The sequence below is a fragment of the Xiphias gladius genome, chromosome 4 (assembly GCF_016859285.1).
Source record: "Xiphias gladius isolate SHS-SW01 ecotype Sanya breed wild chromosome 4, ASM1685928v1, whole genome shotgun sequence".
In the NCBI taxonomy this organism is placed as follows: domain Eukaryota; kingdom Metazoa; phylum Chordata; class Actinopteri; order Istiophoriformes; family Xiphiidae; genus Xiphias; species Xiphias gladius.
This window is the reverse complement of record NC_053403.1, coordinates 16058555-16076536: the sequence shown is the minus strand read 5'-3', so window position 1 is coordinate 16076536 and position 17982 is coordinate 16058555. Positions and strand designations below refer to the sequence as shown.

The 17982-nt window shown below is 42.3% G+C and overlaps 2 protein-coding genes across 3 annotated transcripts in view; both read right to left on the bottom strand.

Moving 5' to 3' along the window:
• ino80 (INO80 complex ATPase subunit) overlaps positions 1-11771 on the bottom strand; it is a 38401-nt gene extending 26630 nt beyond the window's left edge. Inside the window, exons 1-22 of one of the 2 annotated variants that reach the window (XM_040125543.1) lie at positions 11600-11771; positions 10142-10206; positions 9539-9730; positions 8924-9081; positions 8558-8625; positions 8255-8401; positions 7987-8107; positions 7643-7848; positions 7462-7515; positions 7048-7251; positions 6645-6849; positions 6172-6239; positions 5776-5997; positions 5240-5320; positions 4689-4784; positions 3730-3789; positions 3435-3577; positions 2854-2938; positions 2588-2705; positions 2284-2369; positions 742-909; positions 234-367 (exon numbers count right to left, since the gene is read on the bottom strand). In XM_040125543.1, the coding sequence (XP_039981477.1) occupies positions 234-367; positions 742-909; positions 2284-2369; positions 2588-2705; positions 2854-2938; positions 3435-3577; positions 3730-3789; positions 4689-4784; positions 5240-5320; positions 5776-5997; positions 6172-6239; positions 6645-6849; positions 7048-7251; positions 7462-7515; positions 7643-7848; positions 7987-8107; positions 8255-8401; positions 8558-8625; positions 8924-9081; positions 9539-9690 (2576 nt within the window). In that variant the 5' untranslated portion in view covers positions 9691-9730; positions 10142-10206; positions 11600-11771. The remainder of the gene's footprint in view (positions 1-233; positions 368-741; positions 910-2283; positions 2370-2587; positions 2706-2853; positions 2939-3434; positions 3578-3729; positions 3790-4688; positions 4785-5239; positions 5321-5775; positions 5998-6171; positions 6240-6644; positions 6850-7047; positions 7252-7461; positions 7516-7642; positions 7849-7986; positions 8108-8254; positions 8402-8557; positions 8626-8923; positions 9082-9538; positions 9731-10141; positions 10207-11599) is intronic. The other variant, XM_040125544.1, reaches the window with a different exon arrangement.
• Positions 11772-12543: 772 nt separating this feature from the next.
• Positions 12544-17665, bottom strand: vps18 (VPS18 core subunit of CORVET and HOPS complexes). Its single transcript, XM_040125836.1, has 9 exons — positions 17208-17665; positions 16916-17057; positions 16636-16727; positions 16067-16317; positions 15634-15987; positions 14269-15531; positions 13882-14091; positions 13563-13799; positions 12544-13457 (listed from the first exon to the last, which is right to left on the bottom strand). Exons 1-9 carry the CDS (start codon positions 17308-17310, stop codon positions 13161-13163), a joined length of 2949 nt encoding a protein of 982 aa, XP_039981770.1. The 5' UTR covers positions 17311-17665; the 3' UTR covers positions 12544-13160.
• Positions 17666-17982: the final 317 nt, after the last annotated feature.

Here is a 17982-nt window from a genome sequence, read left to right as displayed (position 1 = left end):
GAAAAAGCAAGAGACTAAATTTGGGATGATGATTTGATCTCAATCCAACCCACAACATTTCTGTGTGAAAGCTATAACTGGGATAATAGCCTTTTGAGAGTCCCAAAACAGCAAATATTCAAAAGAACAAAGATTTGGTGAGAAAACAAATATATTTGGTCATATCTGTCAAAATCAGGAATGTCTTTGAGCATGTGCGTGGGTAGATACTGTGTCTGTGTGGTACGACTTACTTGTTCTTAGCCTGGTTGTGTGCATGAATGAGGCCATGACGGTAGAGGAACTTAGACATTATGTAGGGCTTGATGGACATGTGAAAAGGAGAGCGTGTCTCTTGGCGCTCAAACAAGTCAGGGTGATTACACACCTACACAGAACAATACAAAGACAGTGCAGTTAGTAAAATGTGCAAAGGAACAAGCATTACTCACGCCCATGTTTATTCTAGGACTGCCAATTCATTGTTTAAGAGAAGAGTTTTTTTCCCACCAATAAAATGTAGTGCCTTTATTACTATTGGAACATTACAAAAACTGAAAATCCACTGTAGCTAAAAATGATCAAAATACCGATAACGCGGTACTGAAAATGATCGTCAAATCATTAAACTAATAACTGTGATCAATCATCATGACTGCAGCACCTCACAAAATAATCAACCCTTTATAGCTGCAATCATTCAGTTTATTCCTTTTTTGGATTGGAAACCAAAGGGACAGTCTAACAGGCAAGAATTCCTACCTTCCTGAACTGCATGACTAAGTTCATGAGGGAGGAGGTGGTGCTGTGAGCCTGCTGGGCCGTGCCCATGGAGGACTGCAGCAGGTCCTCGATAGAGATCTTATTCCTCAGAGCCTGGTAGAGCAGCCTCTGTCGGGATGTCAGCTGGCAGTAGGTCAGGATCTCAATCTGCGTAAGTAGAAGCCAAAGAATGAGGTATCTGTGCTACTACAGCAACCATCATTACTATTATCTTGGTTGAGTGAAGAACAGACTTAAACTGAAGTTAATGTATGTGTGGTTGGAGTTTAGATCTCCACTAATTTTACATTTTCACCTCTTCGAAACTGAATGATTAGAATGTAGTTGTCTCTACAGTATGCTTGAATTTGTTCTTATAAGTTTAGGACTTAAAGAGTGAAGACTAAATTATTGAAACCGGCAGGATTTGGGGATGAAATTAAACAAAAATAAAAAAATAAAAAAAATATTCTCACTTGGTCCTGGTTAGGAAAAAGACTGATGCATAAAATAAAAGTATAAAATAATCCTACAGCAAAAGCAACTTATTCAGTTTTGATTCAGCATTATCATCATGTTGCATCTCCTTTAAAACACATACAGTATTTTCACATGGGCCCAACCAAAAATGAATTTATGTCAGCAGACTTCATGACCAGCCTGACCCACATTCTTTAAAACATACATCAAAATCTCTGGTTTTATCTAACGTCATGCTTTGATGAAAGCGTTGAAACTGAGCAACAACATACCGCAAAATATCCAGCTATGAACCATGAGTAAACTTCAACAGTAACTACTGGCTTCCATAGACTGACATAACAAGAGGAACCAACAACAGTGGAGAAGAAAACTTAGTGGGCTGGCAGGATTGCATTTGGGTGCGAAGGAAAGTGACAAAAGACAGATGCGCGGGTATGGTGAACTCTGCCATTCCTCTGACTGTGTGTCGACTCCCACAACGTATGAGTGAGTATGTGTGCGCCGCGTGTGACAGCAAGAGACCCCGAGTCCAACATCTGTCAAGAGGATCTGCCAGCACAAGCATCACTCACAAGCGTATTACAACACTTTCTTTGTCAACGAGGTGTAAGGGGGGACAGATCGAAGAAGGGTGCAGGAAAGAAGTGAGGCTACTTTGGTACCAACAAAACATAATATTGTATATTTTTTTAAATGGAATATTGTTACACAAACTAAAAAGATAATTTTTTCAGCATTTCTTTGTGAACATCCAACATACTGCAATTCCTTTTTTTTATTGTTTAATATGCTCAAATTAACTAGTGGGATTTTTACAGTTTTGTCCAATCCATATGCCAGAACTTTCATGAAAAATCTGAATCCCTTCTTAGGGACCCTATCTGCTAAACCTTGCCCTCAAATTATTTAAAGAAAAATCTTTTTTTGTCCTTTGGAACAGTTCATTTAAAAATTGAGAATTGTTATTACTTCAGTTTCAAATTTTGTTCCAATTAAATGTGCAGTTCTGGACCAGAGGCTTGGTTCAGCGATTAGAGAGAAGATTGTTTGCTATTTTACCTTGTCTGAAAGCTCATTCTCCACGTCCTTCTTGATCCTGCGCAGCATGAAAGGCTTAAGGATCATGTGCAGTCTGGACAGTTGGTCTGAAACACAAACATCAAACAAATGTGTTTAGCTACAAAAAAATATTACATGCAACAGTTAGCAGGGATAAAAAAAATCAGTGCTGGCACACAAATTACAGAATATCCGTTCAAATAAGCTGAAAAACATCATGTGTTGTCAGCTGAAAAAGACGGATAGAACTTAAACAGGAAGCCAAGAGGAACATTTTTTTCTCAGAGCTAAGAGTTGTACTCACTCTCATCAATGGCAGACTTGTTTTCGGCGTGGCTCTCGATGTCCTTGGAGAACCACTCATTAAACTCTTCGTGGGAATCAAACAGTGTAGGCATGATGAAGTGCAGCAAGGCCCACAGCTGAGAGACAGTGATAACATACACTCGTCAACAGTTGTGTCTTGCACACACCAACTCACGTGTGCGCGAGCACACACACGCGCGTGCACACACACGCACGCTCACACACACACACACACGCACAAGCACACGCACACACGCCACTCACCTCAGCCATTGTGTTCTGGATGGGGGTCCCGGTGAGCAGCAGTCTGTTTCGACATTGGAACTGCAGGAGGATTTTCCACCGAACGCTGAAAAGAGACAGAAACGGTGACTGCTGATCTAGTGCAAGGACTACATGAGCTTATCATCATTATTTGACACTTAATTGTACTATAATCCCAACAATTACTCAAACTGTAATAGATGGTTTGTATGTGTGGGAGTGTTTTTCTCACCCACATGTAGAGACCCAGATTCAACCTTTTTCAAAACATTTTCTGACTAGATTCGTGGATTTTGGCCAGCAGCCAGTGTCTCCACAGTTTTTCATTATTTTTTTGTTGATTTCCAAAATTCAAGTTCAAAAAAGGTGTTCTTGCATGTTCTGGGCAATTTATTACACACTGCATTCCGTTACATTACTGACACCAATTTCCAAAGCATACTTTACCATAACTATGTAGAAGAATGTGTTTTTCCACTCTTCCAGCAACTACTGGGCTCAGCTCATGTTACTATGGTATAGACTTAAAGAGATTTGAAACTCATCTTTATAACTATTCCTTTGTTATGTTAATGTTTTACCTGGTGCTGCTTTTCAGTGCCTGGGCCTCATCCAGAACCATGTACTGCCACTTGACCCTCTGGAAGTATTTGACATCCTGGACCACCAACTGGTAGCTCGTGATAACCACATGGAAGGGTGCGTTTTGTGTGTAAAGGGTTTTCTGTACAGACATACAGAAATGGAGGGAGAGACAGTGTTACACGCTACAGAGATGAAGAAAATGAAGGAAGTACAGCCTTTATCAACCAAACAATACATTATGGCGTATCTTCAGAAACTCTGTTTTCCTAAAGAACATCATTTCATCCTCACCTGGCTCCAGAATTTCCGAATCACCTTGCGATCGTGAGGGTTTCCCCAGTATGGCAACACCTGGTGGACATACCAGTATCGTTAAAAACAAAGGGAAAAAGTGATTCAGTGCTGTCAATAAATTCAGCAGCACCAAAATGATCACTTGTGTGAATCTTTTTCACCTAATCTTGGTGAAAACATAATATTAAAACTATGGTCTTCCAAAACACTTAGTTATACTGAGCAATGTAATAAAAAACAGAGGTACAATGTTCAAAGAGGAACTACTTAGGCATAGCATCATGTATGAATCACTGCTTCAGTTGTTGAGTTGTTTTAGAATGTGATGTGAAAAGATTTGCACATCACAACATCACTCAACACAAGCTGGTGTTCCATTGTTTTCAAATCAGTCTTGCTTTGAGTGTTCAGGAAGCTTATCTTTAAATTGTCTAATAGGGTCTTTTCACACCTCATTAGCAAAAGTCTGGAATTGATTTATTTCCAAACTAGCACAGAAAATGGGCATACTTGAGTGTTATTTTTGTGTGTGCGTGTGTGCACGCTCTAGCACAGCTGACATATTGATGTGTTTGATGAATGGTCTTTAGTCTAAAAGAATGCACACAGCCTGTCAAAGGCTGGTTAAAGCCTGCAAAAAAAATTTTTTTAAGAACAGCTACACAACAATTGAAGTACTAACAGCTTTGAAGTAATGCGTTCACATAAGCAATGCTACAAATGTCCTAATACAATACTGCCCTCCAATGGACAGTCCTAGATATGTTTGTATCTCTGAATAGTTAAGTGTGTTTGCTTTCAGATGTTTACGAGCATTTCTCACAAGAACAAAACAGCACTTGGTTCATTAGACGAGTGCAAAAGAGCAGTCGCAATGAGGACGCCAGGATTCCTTAGACATGTTTTTGCAGGTGTTTCCGTTAGTGTACTCACTCAGCAGTGCTGTGGATTCTCACCTTGAATTTGGGCACAAAGCGGGTGAACTCCTGATGCCAGTTGTTGAGTGTGGACGCGGGAGAGATGATCAGGAATGGACCCCAGATGTTGTCTCTCTATGCAGGAACAAAAAAAGAGAATACACTGTCAGCCGCTGCAACAGGTGGTCTTTGTATTTGCATGTGTGAGCAGCACCCAATAACAGGAAACCCTGGAGGAACACGGAATGCATCTTCCTGTCAGCGATAGTTCAACGCTGAAAAGCTCACGTTTCCCTTCAATTCCACTTTTTCTCCCTTTGGAGTTAGGGGTCCAACAGATCCAAAGAGCTGGCAAATCAGCGATTCATAACAATGAAATAAGTCATCTGACTCATTCAATGAAATATTCCAACAGCTGCAAAAAGCTCGGCCAGAAACTAGGAACTCTTTAAAGGATGCAGGTGCACAAAGAAGCTGGATGTCAGATGTTTTCATAAGTCAGTATTAACAGGAGAGACAATTGAATATTCCACAAAGTTTTGTGAAAGTGTGTGGTGAATGAACCCCTTTGGTCCTGTGCTCTGTCTCACCTCTGCCAGGTGTGCCAAAAGGGCAATACTCTGGACTGTCTTTCCCAATCCCATCTCATCTGCCAGGATTCCATTGATTCCCTGCAGAGAAGGAAACAAAGGAGAAAATAAATCATTCAATGTGTAAAAGTAAGCACATTACAATATGAAATCATTTGAATGCCAAAAAACCCCGGCGTAACTTTAAGAAAAACAAAAAACAAAAAACAAAAACAAAACTTAGCTCTGTTCTGATTCAGAAATCCTGAACTGATAATCAATGCAATTTCGGATGGCTAAAGGGGACACTACAACTAATGTATTATGTTAGTGGTTTCACACCATGTGAGGCAAGCTAATTCTTACAACTCCGTGTTCTAATGCCATAATATTAATACACCCTCACAAAAAACATTAGCATTGAACTTTTTGGCAATTCAAAATAAGCATATACAAATTTTACATTTGAAACATAAGGCAAACCGATAAACCGATCCTCCCATATATCAAAGACAAAATAAAGACCAGTCTGTAATTTCAGAGACGGACACAGGTACCTGTTCATAGAGGTTTGCCAGCCAGTTCATGCCTTTGAGTTGGTAACCCTTTAGTTTGCCGTTGAAGATGGTGGGCTGAGGAATGTCTTCACCAGCGTGGATGGATGGGTTGGAAAGGCTGTAGCTCTCTCCAAACCCAGAGCCGGTGCCTGAGGAAGAGCCACCAGCTGCATGCAGCGACGCACTGCGACTGTCTTTTGCCTCCTCATCAAACATTCGCGTCTACAGGGAGAGATTTGGAGATCAGCACAGTACAGAAAGCGAATTACTGTGTGTGTGTGTGTGTGTGTGTGTGTGTGTGTGTGTGTGTGTGTGTGTGTGTGTGTGTGTGTGTGTGTGTCAGGTGCACGTGTGTGGGATGAGTGCACCTCTGAGGGTGTGCATGCATCAACTTACTCTCTCTTGATGAATCTGGTAGGCTTCTTTGGCATTCCTCAGGGCCTGAGACTTGTAGTATTCACTATCTGAAATCGCATACATTCAATTCAGTTAACCGTAGAACATCATTATTAGTAAACAGTAGATTGTAACTGGTAGTGTTAAGAGAGTTCTCGGTTGACTAGCGCTATCTTCTAAATGACCTTCTTCATGTTTTCAGTTGTTCCTGGCTCAAAAGCATATTAAAACTAAAGAGACGGAAAAAACATGAAATACAATGTACAGATAGAAAACTGGCTAAAGATGCAGTAAATACAATGATAACTGGTCATATTGGCATTTAATTTGACACTTGCCATAGTTCAGGGGAACTTGGTCAACATTTCCACAAAGGGACTCAGGATATATGAATGTCAACCATCATTACTGAGTTTCAGTTACTAATTGATTCTGCTCCACCAACACAACGAACTTGACTGAGTCGTTCATACCATAGTCCTCCTGTCCCATGTTGACCATTACGCCTCCTCCGATGTCTATCTGTCTCTGAGCCGCAGTGTCTTCAAGCTTTCTAAGAATTTCCTCCTGAGCTGTATCTCCTCCTGGACCCCCCATGCTGGCTTTACCACTCATAAAATGAGCATACAGCTCTGTCTGGGTGATGAGGAAATTTAGTTTGCGCTGCTGACGTTTGGCCTGCAAGAGACAGAGGAAAGCAAATTTCACCGCTCAGGATTTTCAAAGGGATGTATATTCAAATTCATTACAACTTAATTTTTTTTCCGTATTTCAAAGCTTACATTGATACAAATGTTGCAATAAAAAAAAAAATGCCGTAGAAAAACAAAAGCCAGATGAGACACCCCTAAAAACAGTCACTTCCACTCTGCCTACCTCTCTCATTTCCTCATCCAGTTTACGTTGCTCCAAGGCCTCTTTCTCGGCCCTCTTCCTGTGCTCCTTCTCCACTTTCTCATATTTCTTCCAGTAAAGCATCATCTCCTTGGTAAGGCGTCGAGCCCGGGGTAACGTCTCCTTACAGTTCTTCTGAGCCTGGATAGCTGCACGGCGCACTTCTCGCATGCACTGATGAGCCAGCTGGTTGAAACAAAACAGACTATAAATGTTAGAATGAAGGTACAATTTACTCTTTCACAATCAAGAAATGAGAGTTACTGTCAACAACTCAACTATCAGTTGAAAATGTGATAGTGTGAAGTATTTTTCACAAGATTATTTGACAGTTTTTCGGAATAAAAATCTTAAAAGTGAGTACCATCAACATAGTAGTTTATAAACTTGACTTACCTTTTTTGCATTGGTCAACACTAGGTTCTTAGCAGAAGTCTTCTGCTTGAAAGACTATAAAATAGGTATAAATAGGACGATTAATGAACCTCAGAAATGGTACTGAACATTGCACCAAAACAGAAACTTCATCAGCATTCATTTTTGACCATTTTTTTTTATTAGTGTCATGCATACTAACCTTGGGGATCTCCTTTTTGGCAATGGTCAGCCAGACCTTACGCCGCCGTGCGTTCAGCTGCTCAATGGTCAGATGTTTCTTCTTCACCATGGGCAGTGGTGCATCATGGGAGAACTTGGCGAAGATCTTGGTGATGTAAGGGCGCCCCTCTTCCAGAAACTCTCCCTCCCCACGTTTCTTCTTCTTCTTCACCTTTTTCAGTTTGGCTGGGAAAAAAAAAAAAAAGATTGACATCAACAAAAAAATCTCGTCAACTATTCCAGTAATTATCCAGTTCTTTTTCCTGTGCTGCGTTGACATGATGATGACTCCAGGAGATTCCAGAGATTTCTTGTTGTCTTTACCCTTGAATTTCTTCTCATCTTTGATTTTCTTCTTCTTTGGGCCCATTAGGTGGCGTTGTTGCTCATAGAAGGGGTCATGAGTAGAGAGGAGTCCAGTGCTGTAGTACTGATATTGGTGAAGCTGTAAGACGGATATACACAGACAGAAAAATACAATGACGACATTTCAATAGCATATGTTATTTGTATTCTAAATGTTTCCAGGCACTTAGCATATGTTATTTGTATTCTAAATGTTTCCAGGCACTGTATTTATGAGCATGTGTACCTCCCGGTCAGAATGGAACTTGCTCTGATGCTGCCTGGTGTAGCGATGTACCCTCAGCATGTCATGCAGCTCCTCCCGAGACAAACTGAAATCAGAGTCATCAGAGTCTGTGTCTGAGTCTGTGGTGTCATCACTCAACAGGATACTCTGCAGGAGACAGAAGAAGAATGTGGTCAACGGAAGCTGAGGGCAGTAAATAAAAAAGGGTGTGAACATAGCAGTACAATGTTCTAAACAAAGTGGCACGGGGGGGGAGCGTTAGGAGAGGTATACAGTATGATGCAGAATATGTTTATAAAATACCTTGAGCCATTTCCTGTTTTTCTTCAGCTTGGAGAAATTGTACAGGCTCGTTTTATCTGCCTTTTGGTCTGTGTGGTTTAAAAGAAGAGAAAGACATCACATACATAAACTGAAAGATTGAATTGACTATAAAGAGTATGGTCTAGATCTGCTCTAAATGAAAAGTGCCCTGAGATAACCTCTGTTCTGATTTGGCGGTACATAAATAATGTGAATTGAATTGAATTTAATTTAATTTAATTTAATTGAAATGAATATGCATATACCATATCTACAATGACAGTTAAATGACAGCAGTAAGTATGCACATGCCTGTGTAGTAATATATGAATAACACTAATAAAAGTATTCCTTTATTTATCTTACCTTTACCTTGCAACAGAACTCCGTTGAGGGGCTTGCCCTCTACCACGCCATCCCCCTGCTCACATGACTCACTCTTCACTGTCAAAGCTGTACGTTGAGTGGAGTTGTCGAGGGATAGCCCCGTCCCCAATGCACCATCGCTGTCATCACTGTCATCACTAGAACATGAGACATGCTTAGCTATAAGCCTAACATTTACATCCTGTATCTAATATTTATTCTTGGGATATGCATCTGGCAGTATAAATACTGTATCCATGACAGGGAGACATTTTGTAGTAGAACATTTGGCACAACTGACGCGATCTACTGGATGTAATGTAAAACAGACAAGAGAGCAAGTCATGCTGAAGTTAAATTTTTTGCTTAATTTAACAGGACAGTTGGTCTATAGATAGGATGGAAGATTGCTAAAATGCACTTTAGTGTTTTTAATTCATTTAGCCGCAATTGATTCAGCTTGCAACCCCATAACAACAAAATTGCATTTACAGCACTTATTTCTACATCTAAGCTGCAACAACCACTGAAAGGTATCCTAGAGTGTGCCCTGGAACAAGTCAGTGGTTGAGTCTGATTGCTACATGTGTATGCCCACTCCCCTTTGCCCTTTACCTGGTTATGTCTCTGTTGAAGATGGTGGCAGTCTGGCGCAGAAAACTGTCCAACCTCAGGGATCTTTCCAAGCGTTGCAGGTAGAGAGGTTTGGCCAGGCCAGAGCTCCCTGATATCCCAACCTCCAGCCGGCCACCCTGCCCAGATGCCATGCAGCACAGACACCTCTGCCCAGCAGGGCAGGAACTTTTACTGAAGAGAGTTAAGTAGAGAGGAGAAAGGAATGGTTCCTGGTCAGGGTGAGCAGCACAGGACACTTCTAACCATAGGATGGGTAAGGCTTTGCTGTTTTATTGTAGTTCACCTAACTGGGGGTATGAAGGTTCATAAAGCTTAAAAGGATTTGTAAATTGCTCATATGAAATTCAGAAGCAGTTGTTAAGTTTTGCCTGTTTTCCCAACTACTCAAATCTGGGATGTGGGAGATACTCTCCCAGCCTGGTTCCAAACCTCTCAATCACAACCCACATCTCAGATATTGTCAAAGTAATGAAACAGCCATTTATTCAAGATATCAGGTTACCCCACTCCAATGGCTGGGCATGCAGAATGGCACCAGTTTATGGTTTGTTGTTCAAAATACAGCACATACAGTGGACCTACCTTCTCAGTAAAGGTTCTCATTGTTCTTGATTCCAAGAGTAATGATCAGACAAAGGTGAAAAACCCTACAAAACAAGAAACACACAGTCAAAAACTGATATCAAAACGACTAGTGTGAAAAGTGTTTTTATGGTGGTGGTGGGGGGGGGGTAGTTTTCGTTCACGTGTTATGTGTTATGCTTACAGGGAGTATGTTTTATTGTGTAATACTGACAATATGAGTGTTCCTGGTTTTCATATAAGGAACTGTTTCCATAAAACATATTTTGTTCTCAACTGTTAAAAAATAGCTAATTTTTCTCCTACTATGTATTTAAATTGTAAACAATCTTCCATGTTATCAATATAAATACTATACCAAGGAAAGTGTACTAGCTCGTTCATGTCTACTTTCTATGAAGACTTGTTCTTCCGTATTTCCCATTCTTGTATCGTACACAATAGATAGGTTAGGCCATTATACTGCATACTATTTTAATTCAGTTCCAGTTTATTAAAAGAAATTTAAATTTAAATAGTTTGATACCACCAATTCTACTATAAACCAAACTATACCAAATATAACTACAATGTCATGTTATTTCTAAGTGGACAGGTGACTGTTTCGATAGTGATATTTATATTGTTAACTTATTCCACTTGTCCTATGTAATCACTACTCAGACTTTGAGACAAGTTCATTGCCCCGCACGTGGGAGGATAACAGGGACTAAAGCAAGAGTAAGAGTTTGGTCTTCTTTTTAAAACGAAGCAAACCAGAGAACTGTTATCCTAATTTAATATTTCTCTCTTTGCCATCGTGTCATTATGTTATCATTAGCTAGCTAGCAAATACACGCTAGCACCACCGAGCTTTGCTAGCTAACCTTGGATGGTGCACTGGATTGTACCTTGCAAGCTAACTACCGTTAGCTGCCTCGCTATGTAAGCACAAGCAATGCTTCCGATCAATGATAGTAAACGGTCAAGGTGCTGGTATGCACATGCAGACATCCTACTAGTTTAAGTAACCCAAACTAAGGATATCAATTAGCGTTGGTAGCCGTTTTGCCTAACATCCAGCTTTTGGTACAGGACGACTGCCTCCCTGCTACCTCTTATCTCATGTAGCTTATCATCACTAACGTTAGCTAATGAAATACTCAGGCGTTTTGACTTAGACGTCCTCTCACACCATTAATATGAAGTATTCAAATCGACTGTCTCTTTAAGGCCACCACCTCCCTTCCTAAACAATGTATTAAGATGATATTGATTTAATGGCGATTCTTTAGCTGGTTAGTAGCGAAACAGCGACAGCCAGGCCCTCCGCCCGCGCCTCTCCTAGTCTTGTTTCGGACACGAGCGGGGACTCGGTTGCCTGGTGAACGAATGATCCCCATGTTTTAATTCTTTCTCCCTCCCGGCCATCTTCCCCCATTGCTCCTTCGCCATAACAACCACCAAGGAGTCTCTCACCTCGGCCCCGTGTCCCCTTTTTCGTCTCTCTCGTCGCTGCTGCCGACTCTCGGTTCTCTGACTCCAAAATGGCGGTTTGAGGCGCCGAGCGAGTCTGTGAGCTTTGAGTCGGCAGCAACAGCAGAGAGGCGGCCACTTTCTGTTACTGAGAGAGCAGAGACACGACGCCATGGCGAGGGTACAGCAAGGAGCAGGCATTTTAATCAATCGCAGAGAGGGGGACGCTCGCACGTCGATGTCTCCGAGGACGCGACTGTGAAGAGAAACCCCGGCGCTATCTTTCGATAATAAAGTGGGGTACACGTCAACCATATATACCGTTTTGTGCCGCATATGCACAACTAATACAAACGTATCGATGAATTTCCGATGTCGATTTATAGTGTCTGCTCAGTGCGAAGATTACCGAGCGACGTCTTACGTCACCAGAAGGGAACTCCGTTTTAGGTAAGGTGAGCCAGTTTGATATCCACAAAAATTGTGGTCATTATAAAGTTATTCTCTGGCTTCAGTAGTTGACAGTGAATTCCAGACATTTTAAAAAATGACATGCTTATTTTTATTTACAAATTTAACAACGGTTAGAAATTTATAGCCGTAACGATGATTTGATATATACCACATTTTCATTATAGAAAAGTCTCATGGAACTGGTAGGGATACAACCAATTGTACTGTCACAGTGGCCCAAACTCAAATATTCCTGTTAAACCACAGCTTCATCCCAAACCATTGCCGGTACATGGTTTTTCTCTTCTGCTGCATAAATGTGGTCTTGCTCGTGATCTGCTTCAGCTCTCTTTTCAGCTTTTTTAATTCCTCCGGGAAGCTGTAGATGGCCCTCTGAAGAACTATGATGAAGGGTATTGATTTCTCTCAGTATAGCTGATACTTAAAATAATTTCTTAAATAAATATTTATTACACATTAATCAACCAGAATAATAAGTCCATCAGTAACAAGCTTTTATTGTGCCACAACTGAACTGCAAAACAGTAAATGAGAGTGAAATAACAGTTTGTTAATCTGTCCAACATGAAATGCTAGATGAAGACAGGGCTTTAGATGGCAGAGGTTGAACTCATCTCAGGAGACACAGATATTTTCAAAGTGCATGTCATGTTTTAATGGACCAAACAAGCGCATAAGCTAATACAGTTAAGATGTATAGTGCAGTGATATCTGAATCCTTTTCTACCATTATAATCAGAGGTTCAGGCACATGTATGTACTGTACAGCCCCGGTGTTACTTTACATCACCATATCCTCTTGGATCATTGCCCAATAAGTGAATTGTTGTCCACTTTTCACTACATGCTCCCATACAAAGTGCAAAAGTTCATTCAAATCAGCTTCAAATACTGCCAACAAAAGAAGTATTCTGTAGAGAGCAACTGAAGCTGACACAGAATCAGTAGGCACTACCAACAGATAATCAGGTGAATGCCTGTATCCACTGAATGGGTCTGTCCTAAGGATTATGCACTTTCACTAACGTACAGATAGTGGGGCTGTCTCTGTCATGTCTCTTTTACATAGTGGGGAAAAAGAAGCTCTCATTCAAAGCCAGCTGGATTTCTCCTCCTCAAATTTCTGTGGATCAATGAAAGGCTTGTCGATGGATTTGATCATCAGGTCGCCGCAGTACACGCACTCGGATGCAATGATGTCATCAATGTCTGATTTTATCTGCTCCCGGCTTGTGCCCGCATTGCCCTTTCCCAGGCTGGAAGTGTCTCCTTCGTCCTTGGGCACCTGGCGGTGGCGTGACTTTGAGGATTGCATGGTTGCAGCCAGCTTTTTCTGCAGCTCCTCCAGGCGACTCTGCTTGTAGGCTGACAGGTAAGGGGTCACTTCCTAGAAGAAAAAAGGGGAAAAAAGGAGCATATGGGAATTATGAATACACTGAAGTTGTTCAGAAATTTTTGAGCTGAGTTGATAGATTCTCTATAAAATGGTTACCTGGAACAGGCAGTCATAGTGGAACATGTGCCCACACAGGAATAGATAGAAGGGCCTGTTGAGCAATGGGAATTCACAAGCAGCACACTTTTCTTGGGAATCCACTACACCATATTTGTTCCTCATTTCTTGGATGTCTTCTCTGATGCGTTTGGCGCTTTCCGTAGCCTCCTCCATTTCTTGCTTCAGCTCATCAATGTGCTGGTTGTACTCCTCCAGGGAGCTGCAAATGGCCTCCTGAGAAACCATGGTGAAAAGAGGATGAGAATGTAACGTGATTACTATCCACAAGACATAAAGGAAATACTCAGTTACAAACCTTAAAGTGGTCAATGGTGACAAAGTCCGGGAAGAAGGGCAGGATGTCTTCAATCTTGAGCAGGTTGCAGCTAGACAGACAGTTCATGGCTTTCTTCACATCTTTCTCCTCTTGCACAACATGTCGGGCGATCTTCAGCCAAAGCTTTTTCCTCAGTTCCTCGTCATCCTCAGGTAGATCAGCACATGATTTGGCCAAGTCTACATCTACCTATGGGTAATAAATACAGTATAAATGAATGGCATTGTCAAACAGGAATTTTTGTCAATAATCTGGATAATTATCTGTACATGTGTATAAAAATACAGATTCCATAATTGCATGATTTGGATGTTTTGTGATTATTTATTTACATGCAATGCTGACCCAAAAACATGCATCACTTACTTGTAAAGCAAGATCCACTGCCTCTTCATACAGTTCCATAATCCTATAAACCAGGACACAGGCCCGGAGGTAGCCATGCTCAGCACACAACCTGAGAGCATACTTCAAGTCATAGTGTATCTCTGAGGCGTGTGTACCTGCCTGCTCCAGATACAGCAGCAGAGAGTCCGGCTTATACTTGGCATAGAGCGACAGCAGGTAGTTATGGATTGCCTCCTCTGTCACATTGAGCTCGTACACACAGAACTCCATGTAGCGGATGGTTTCACTGATCTGCTGGGTGCTGCCCATCTGGCTGTAATTCATCAGAGCTGGGATGAGCTTTTTTGGGTCCAGTTTCTTGCCCATCTGAATCCATGCATCTACCACTTTTTTGGGAATATGCTGCATGAGGACGGGGGAGAACTTGTAAAAAAGCTTTTGATCACAGTGCTTGGAGAGCACATCCAGAGCAGCGCTGTAGTCATCATGTTGGCAGTAGTGGGATATCACTCTCTCGTAGTCCTGCATGACGACTGAGAAGTAAACCATGTCGTCCACGTTACCGTGGCTGGCCAGCAGGTCGTAGATGGTGCTGCGGTTGTTGAACAGGCACTCCTTGTGCTTAGAGCTGCTGAGGAAGTGGCGGAACTCATCACGGGTCTCCTGGAAAATGAGGCTGTTACCATCACTCTCCAGCTGGCCAAGGCGGTTCAGGTAAAGCTCTGCTAGCCAGGTGACCAGCAAGGTGATCTGCGTTCTCTCACTCTGTTTCAAATTATTTAGTTTCTTCAGTAAAAACTCCTTCAGGGCTTCCTCTTGCTTGGCTTCGATGAACTTGAGTGCTATCTCTTCAAAGTAGTTCTGTGTCAGCGCATAGCACTTGGCACTCTCCAGGTATCGCTTATTTTGGAAGCAGTGCTCCGCCTCCTTGGCCAGCACCATGTCCATGCACTCAGGCCGGTCACGGCAATACTCCTTGGCCAGATCAAATCTATTCATGCTCATGTACATCTGCCAGACGTCCCTGGCCTCACGCTGGATGTGATACCGGAAGACTGCCCGCTCAGTGTAGATCCACACCAACCCACCAACTGGGTCCTTGATCATCTTCTTAAGGGTGCCAAATTTATCTGGAAACACATCCTCATATACCACCTGTCCATTCAGAGTGCAGATGGCCTTAACTCGGTCATGGAGCAACAACAGGAAGTGGAACTGTGTCAGCACAATTGAGATGGGCTTCTTGAGACTAAGGTCAATGTCTGGGGTATACTCCCATACCTGTTGTGAGGGAGGAAATATGGAGAAGTAAGTGAAATGAGGAGAGAGTAGAGCTAAATTTTGTTGAGACATTTGAACATTCTCCCAGACACGGACATTTACCTGCACATCACTCAGCAGGGAATCAGGCCTGACGTAGTCCAGCTGACCATAAAGAACTCCATTACCCATCATCCAGGCAAACGCCTTAGGGGAGGTCCGCAGCTTTGAGGTGTAGAAGGTGATCTCGCTGTAGCCCATGTTGGCTGGGAACTCCTGGAAACTAGGCAGCAGGTCTTGGTTCTGGTTGAAGATGGAGCTGAAGCCTTGCTGCTCTGACCCCTCAGGCACCTTACCCACAAACTGGAACAGGCGCTTGCGGGTGGTGGCGATGATGAAGTACTTGTTCTCCAGGCCACGCTCCACCTCCAGGCAGCAGACCGGTGCTGGCCTCCCATCCTCCTCCAGGGAGTGGACCTGCCTCAGGATAAGATCATGGTATTGTTTAGGAATAAAATAAAATATTGCATCCTCAGATAATTAGACAGTCTCTGACCTGTCTGAAGTACTGGTCTGGATTGGTGTTGAACAGGCTGCCCTCATTTGCAGAGATCTCAGCCTCAAAGATGATGCCTTGACTGGTGCCAACCAGTATGGGTCCTGTGCTGGTCTCATTGCCCAGCAGCTTGTTCCAGCCCACGCTCTCGATGAGGTGGCCTCTCCACCGGGACAGACTGCGCACCTTCTGGGTGTTCCTGTTGAGGTACAGACACTCACTGGTGCTCAGGCTGATCAGCACATGAGAGCCTGCAGTGGGCAAATATGGAGGAGGATATGGCTGCTGTTGTTAATAAGTCATAACCATCACACTGCCAGAGTAATGTTAGAAATTATGCATTAACATTGGGCTTGGGGCACCGATGTTACTGTAGTCTCTGAGGAATTTTCTCTTAATCACTTCAAAATAATTGTACATTAATCCAAGCTAAACCATACTAGGCACAGGTTTCATAGCTTGCAACATTCCTACACAATTTTACCTCCTGAGTATGCTAATTTAGTCATCTAATTTTGGCCTATGGGCCGTGTTTTTAATGGAAAATCTCAATGCACAGTTTCCCTCACCTGTGGGGTCCAGGAACAGTCTGTGCACTTTACTGTCATCTTTCCTTCCTAATTCAATCTGATTGGGCTGATCGGGTTTGGCCAAGTCAATCCTGTAAGAACAGAACTTGAAAACATTAGTATCAGCAGCAAAAGCCAGAGGCTTCAATAAACCATGACAACACGTGAATACCAAACACAGAGAAGAGCAGCCATTGATTCAAACTAATCAAATGAAAACCATGCAAACACCAGTAAACATTAACAAGGCGTTTTAAGGGCTTATGATAGTGTTATTTGCCTCAGCAGGGTGTCCTTCCCCAGGCTCATGCAGAGCTGATTGTTGCAGACTGAAAGATGGTTTATCTTCTCCGGCGGTGTAAAATCGATCCTCTGCTTATTGAATATCGGCTTCTCTTCCTCTAGTCTCACATTCACAAAGCCTGACGTGAGGGAACAAGTTTGTCAGTATAAGCACTCTTTCAACGAAATGGCGTCTGAGCTTTAACGTTTCTTACACATGGATAATAGTAATGTGTATCCTTGCATGTGTTTGATCAGACGGAGCACCTGCTGAGAGGAGGGCGACCTACCTGAATGTGTTATCCCGATGTTGGCATTTGACAAGCGGCTGTGCTGCTGCGCAGTTTGCCTCGTGTTTTGCGAGTCCTCGTACTCATCAAGAATTGAAGCCATGGTTGAATGTACCTTATTTCACCTTATTTCGTACCCGTAAATAAAATACTCTCCAGATAAAAAAAAGGCTGGACAACAGTCAATTCTACGACGACATGGCTAAACAGCTAGCTAGCTGACTAGCTATCACGGCGTCCACCCGTTCAGGGCTCACCAACGCATTTCCTCTCTCCGCGTGCGTCTCAAATTGAGAAGCAAGGTGTAGAATATATGCTACGCTTCAGCATAAACAGAGGAATGTATGAAAATCCAGTCATTCGTGCGGTCATAGCAGCCAGCTTCAGCTTCCGACCGCACAACTCGGGGATGGACTCGGACAATCAGGTGACACATGGAATCATGTGATCACACTCAACGTAGTGCCTGTCTTTGACACTGGGCGGCGCGGTTTGCCCAAATGTAGAGCGTCGACGGGAAACAAAACTGGTTTTTATCATGAGATGTTTGTATCAAAGAACTAAAGTGTAGTAGTAGTAGTAGTAGTGTAGTAAAATGAAGTCATGTGTCTCATATTTTACTGTATGGGTGAGTCCGATCTTTTTATATTCCTCATTCAACTATTTTATGATTTATTAAATAATGAATTTATAAACAACAAGGCGGTATAACCATGGCATTATTACATGTTTGGCATGTGTCTCAAAAAGCATAAAAGAGTGAACTAAAATGTGA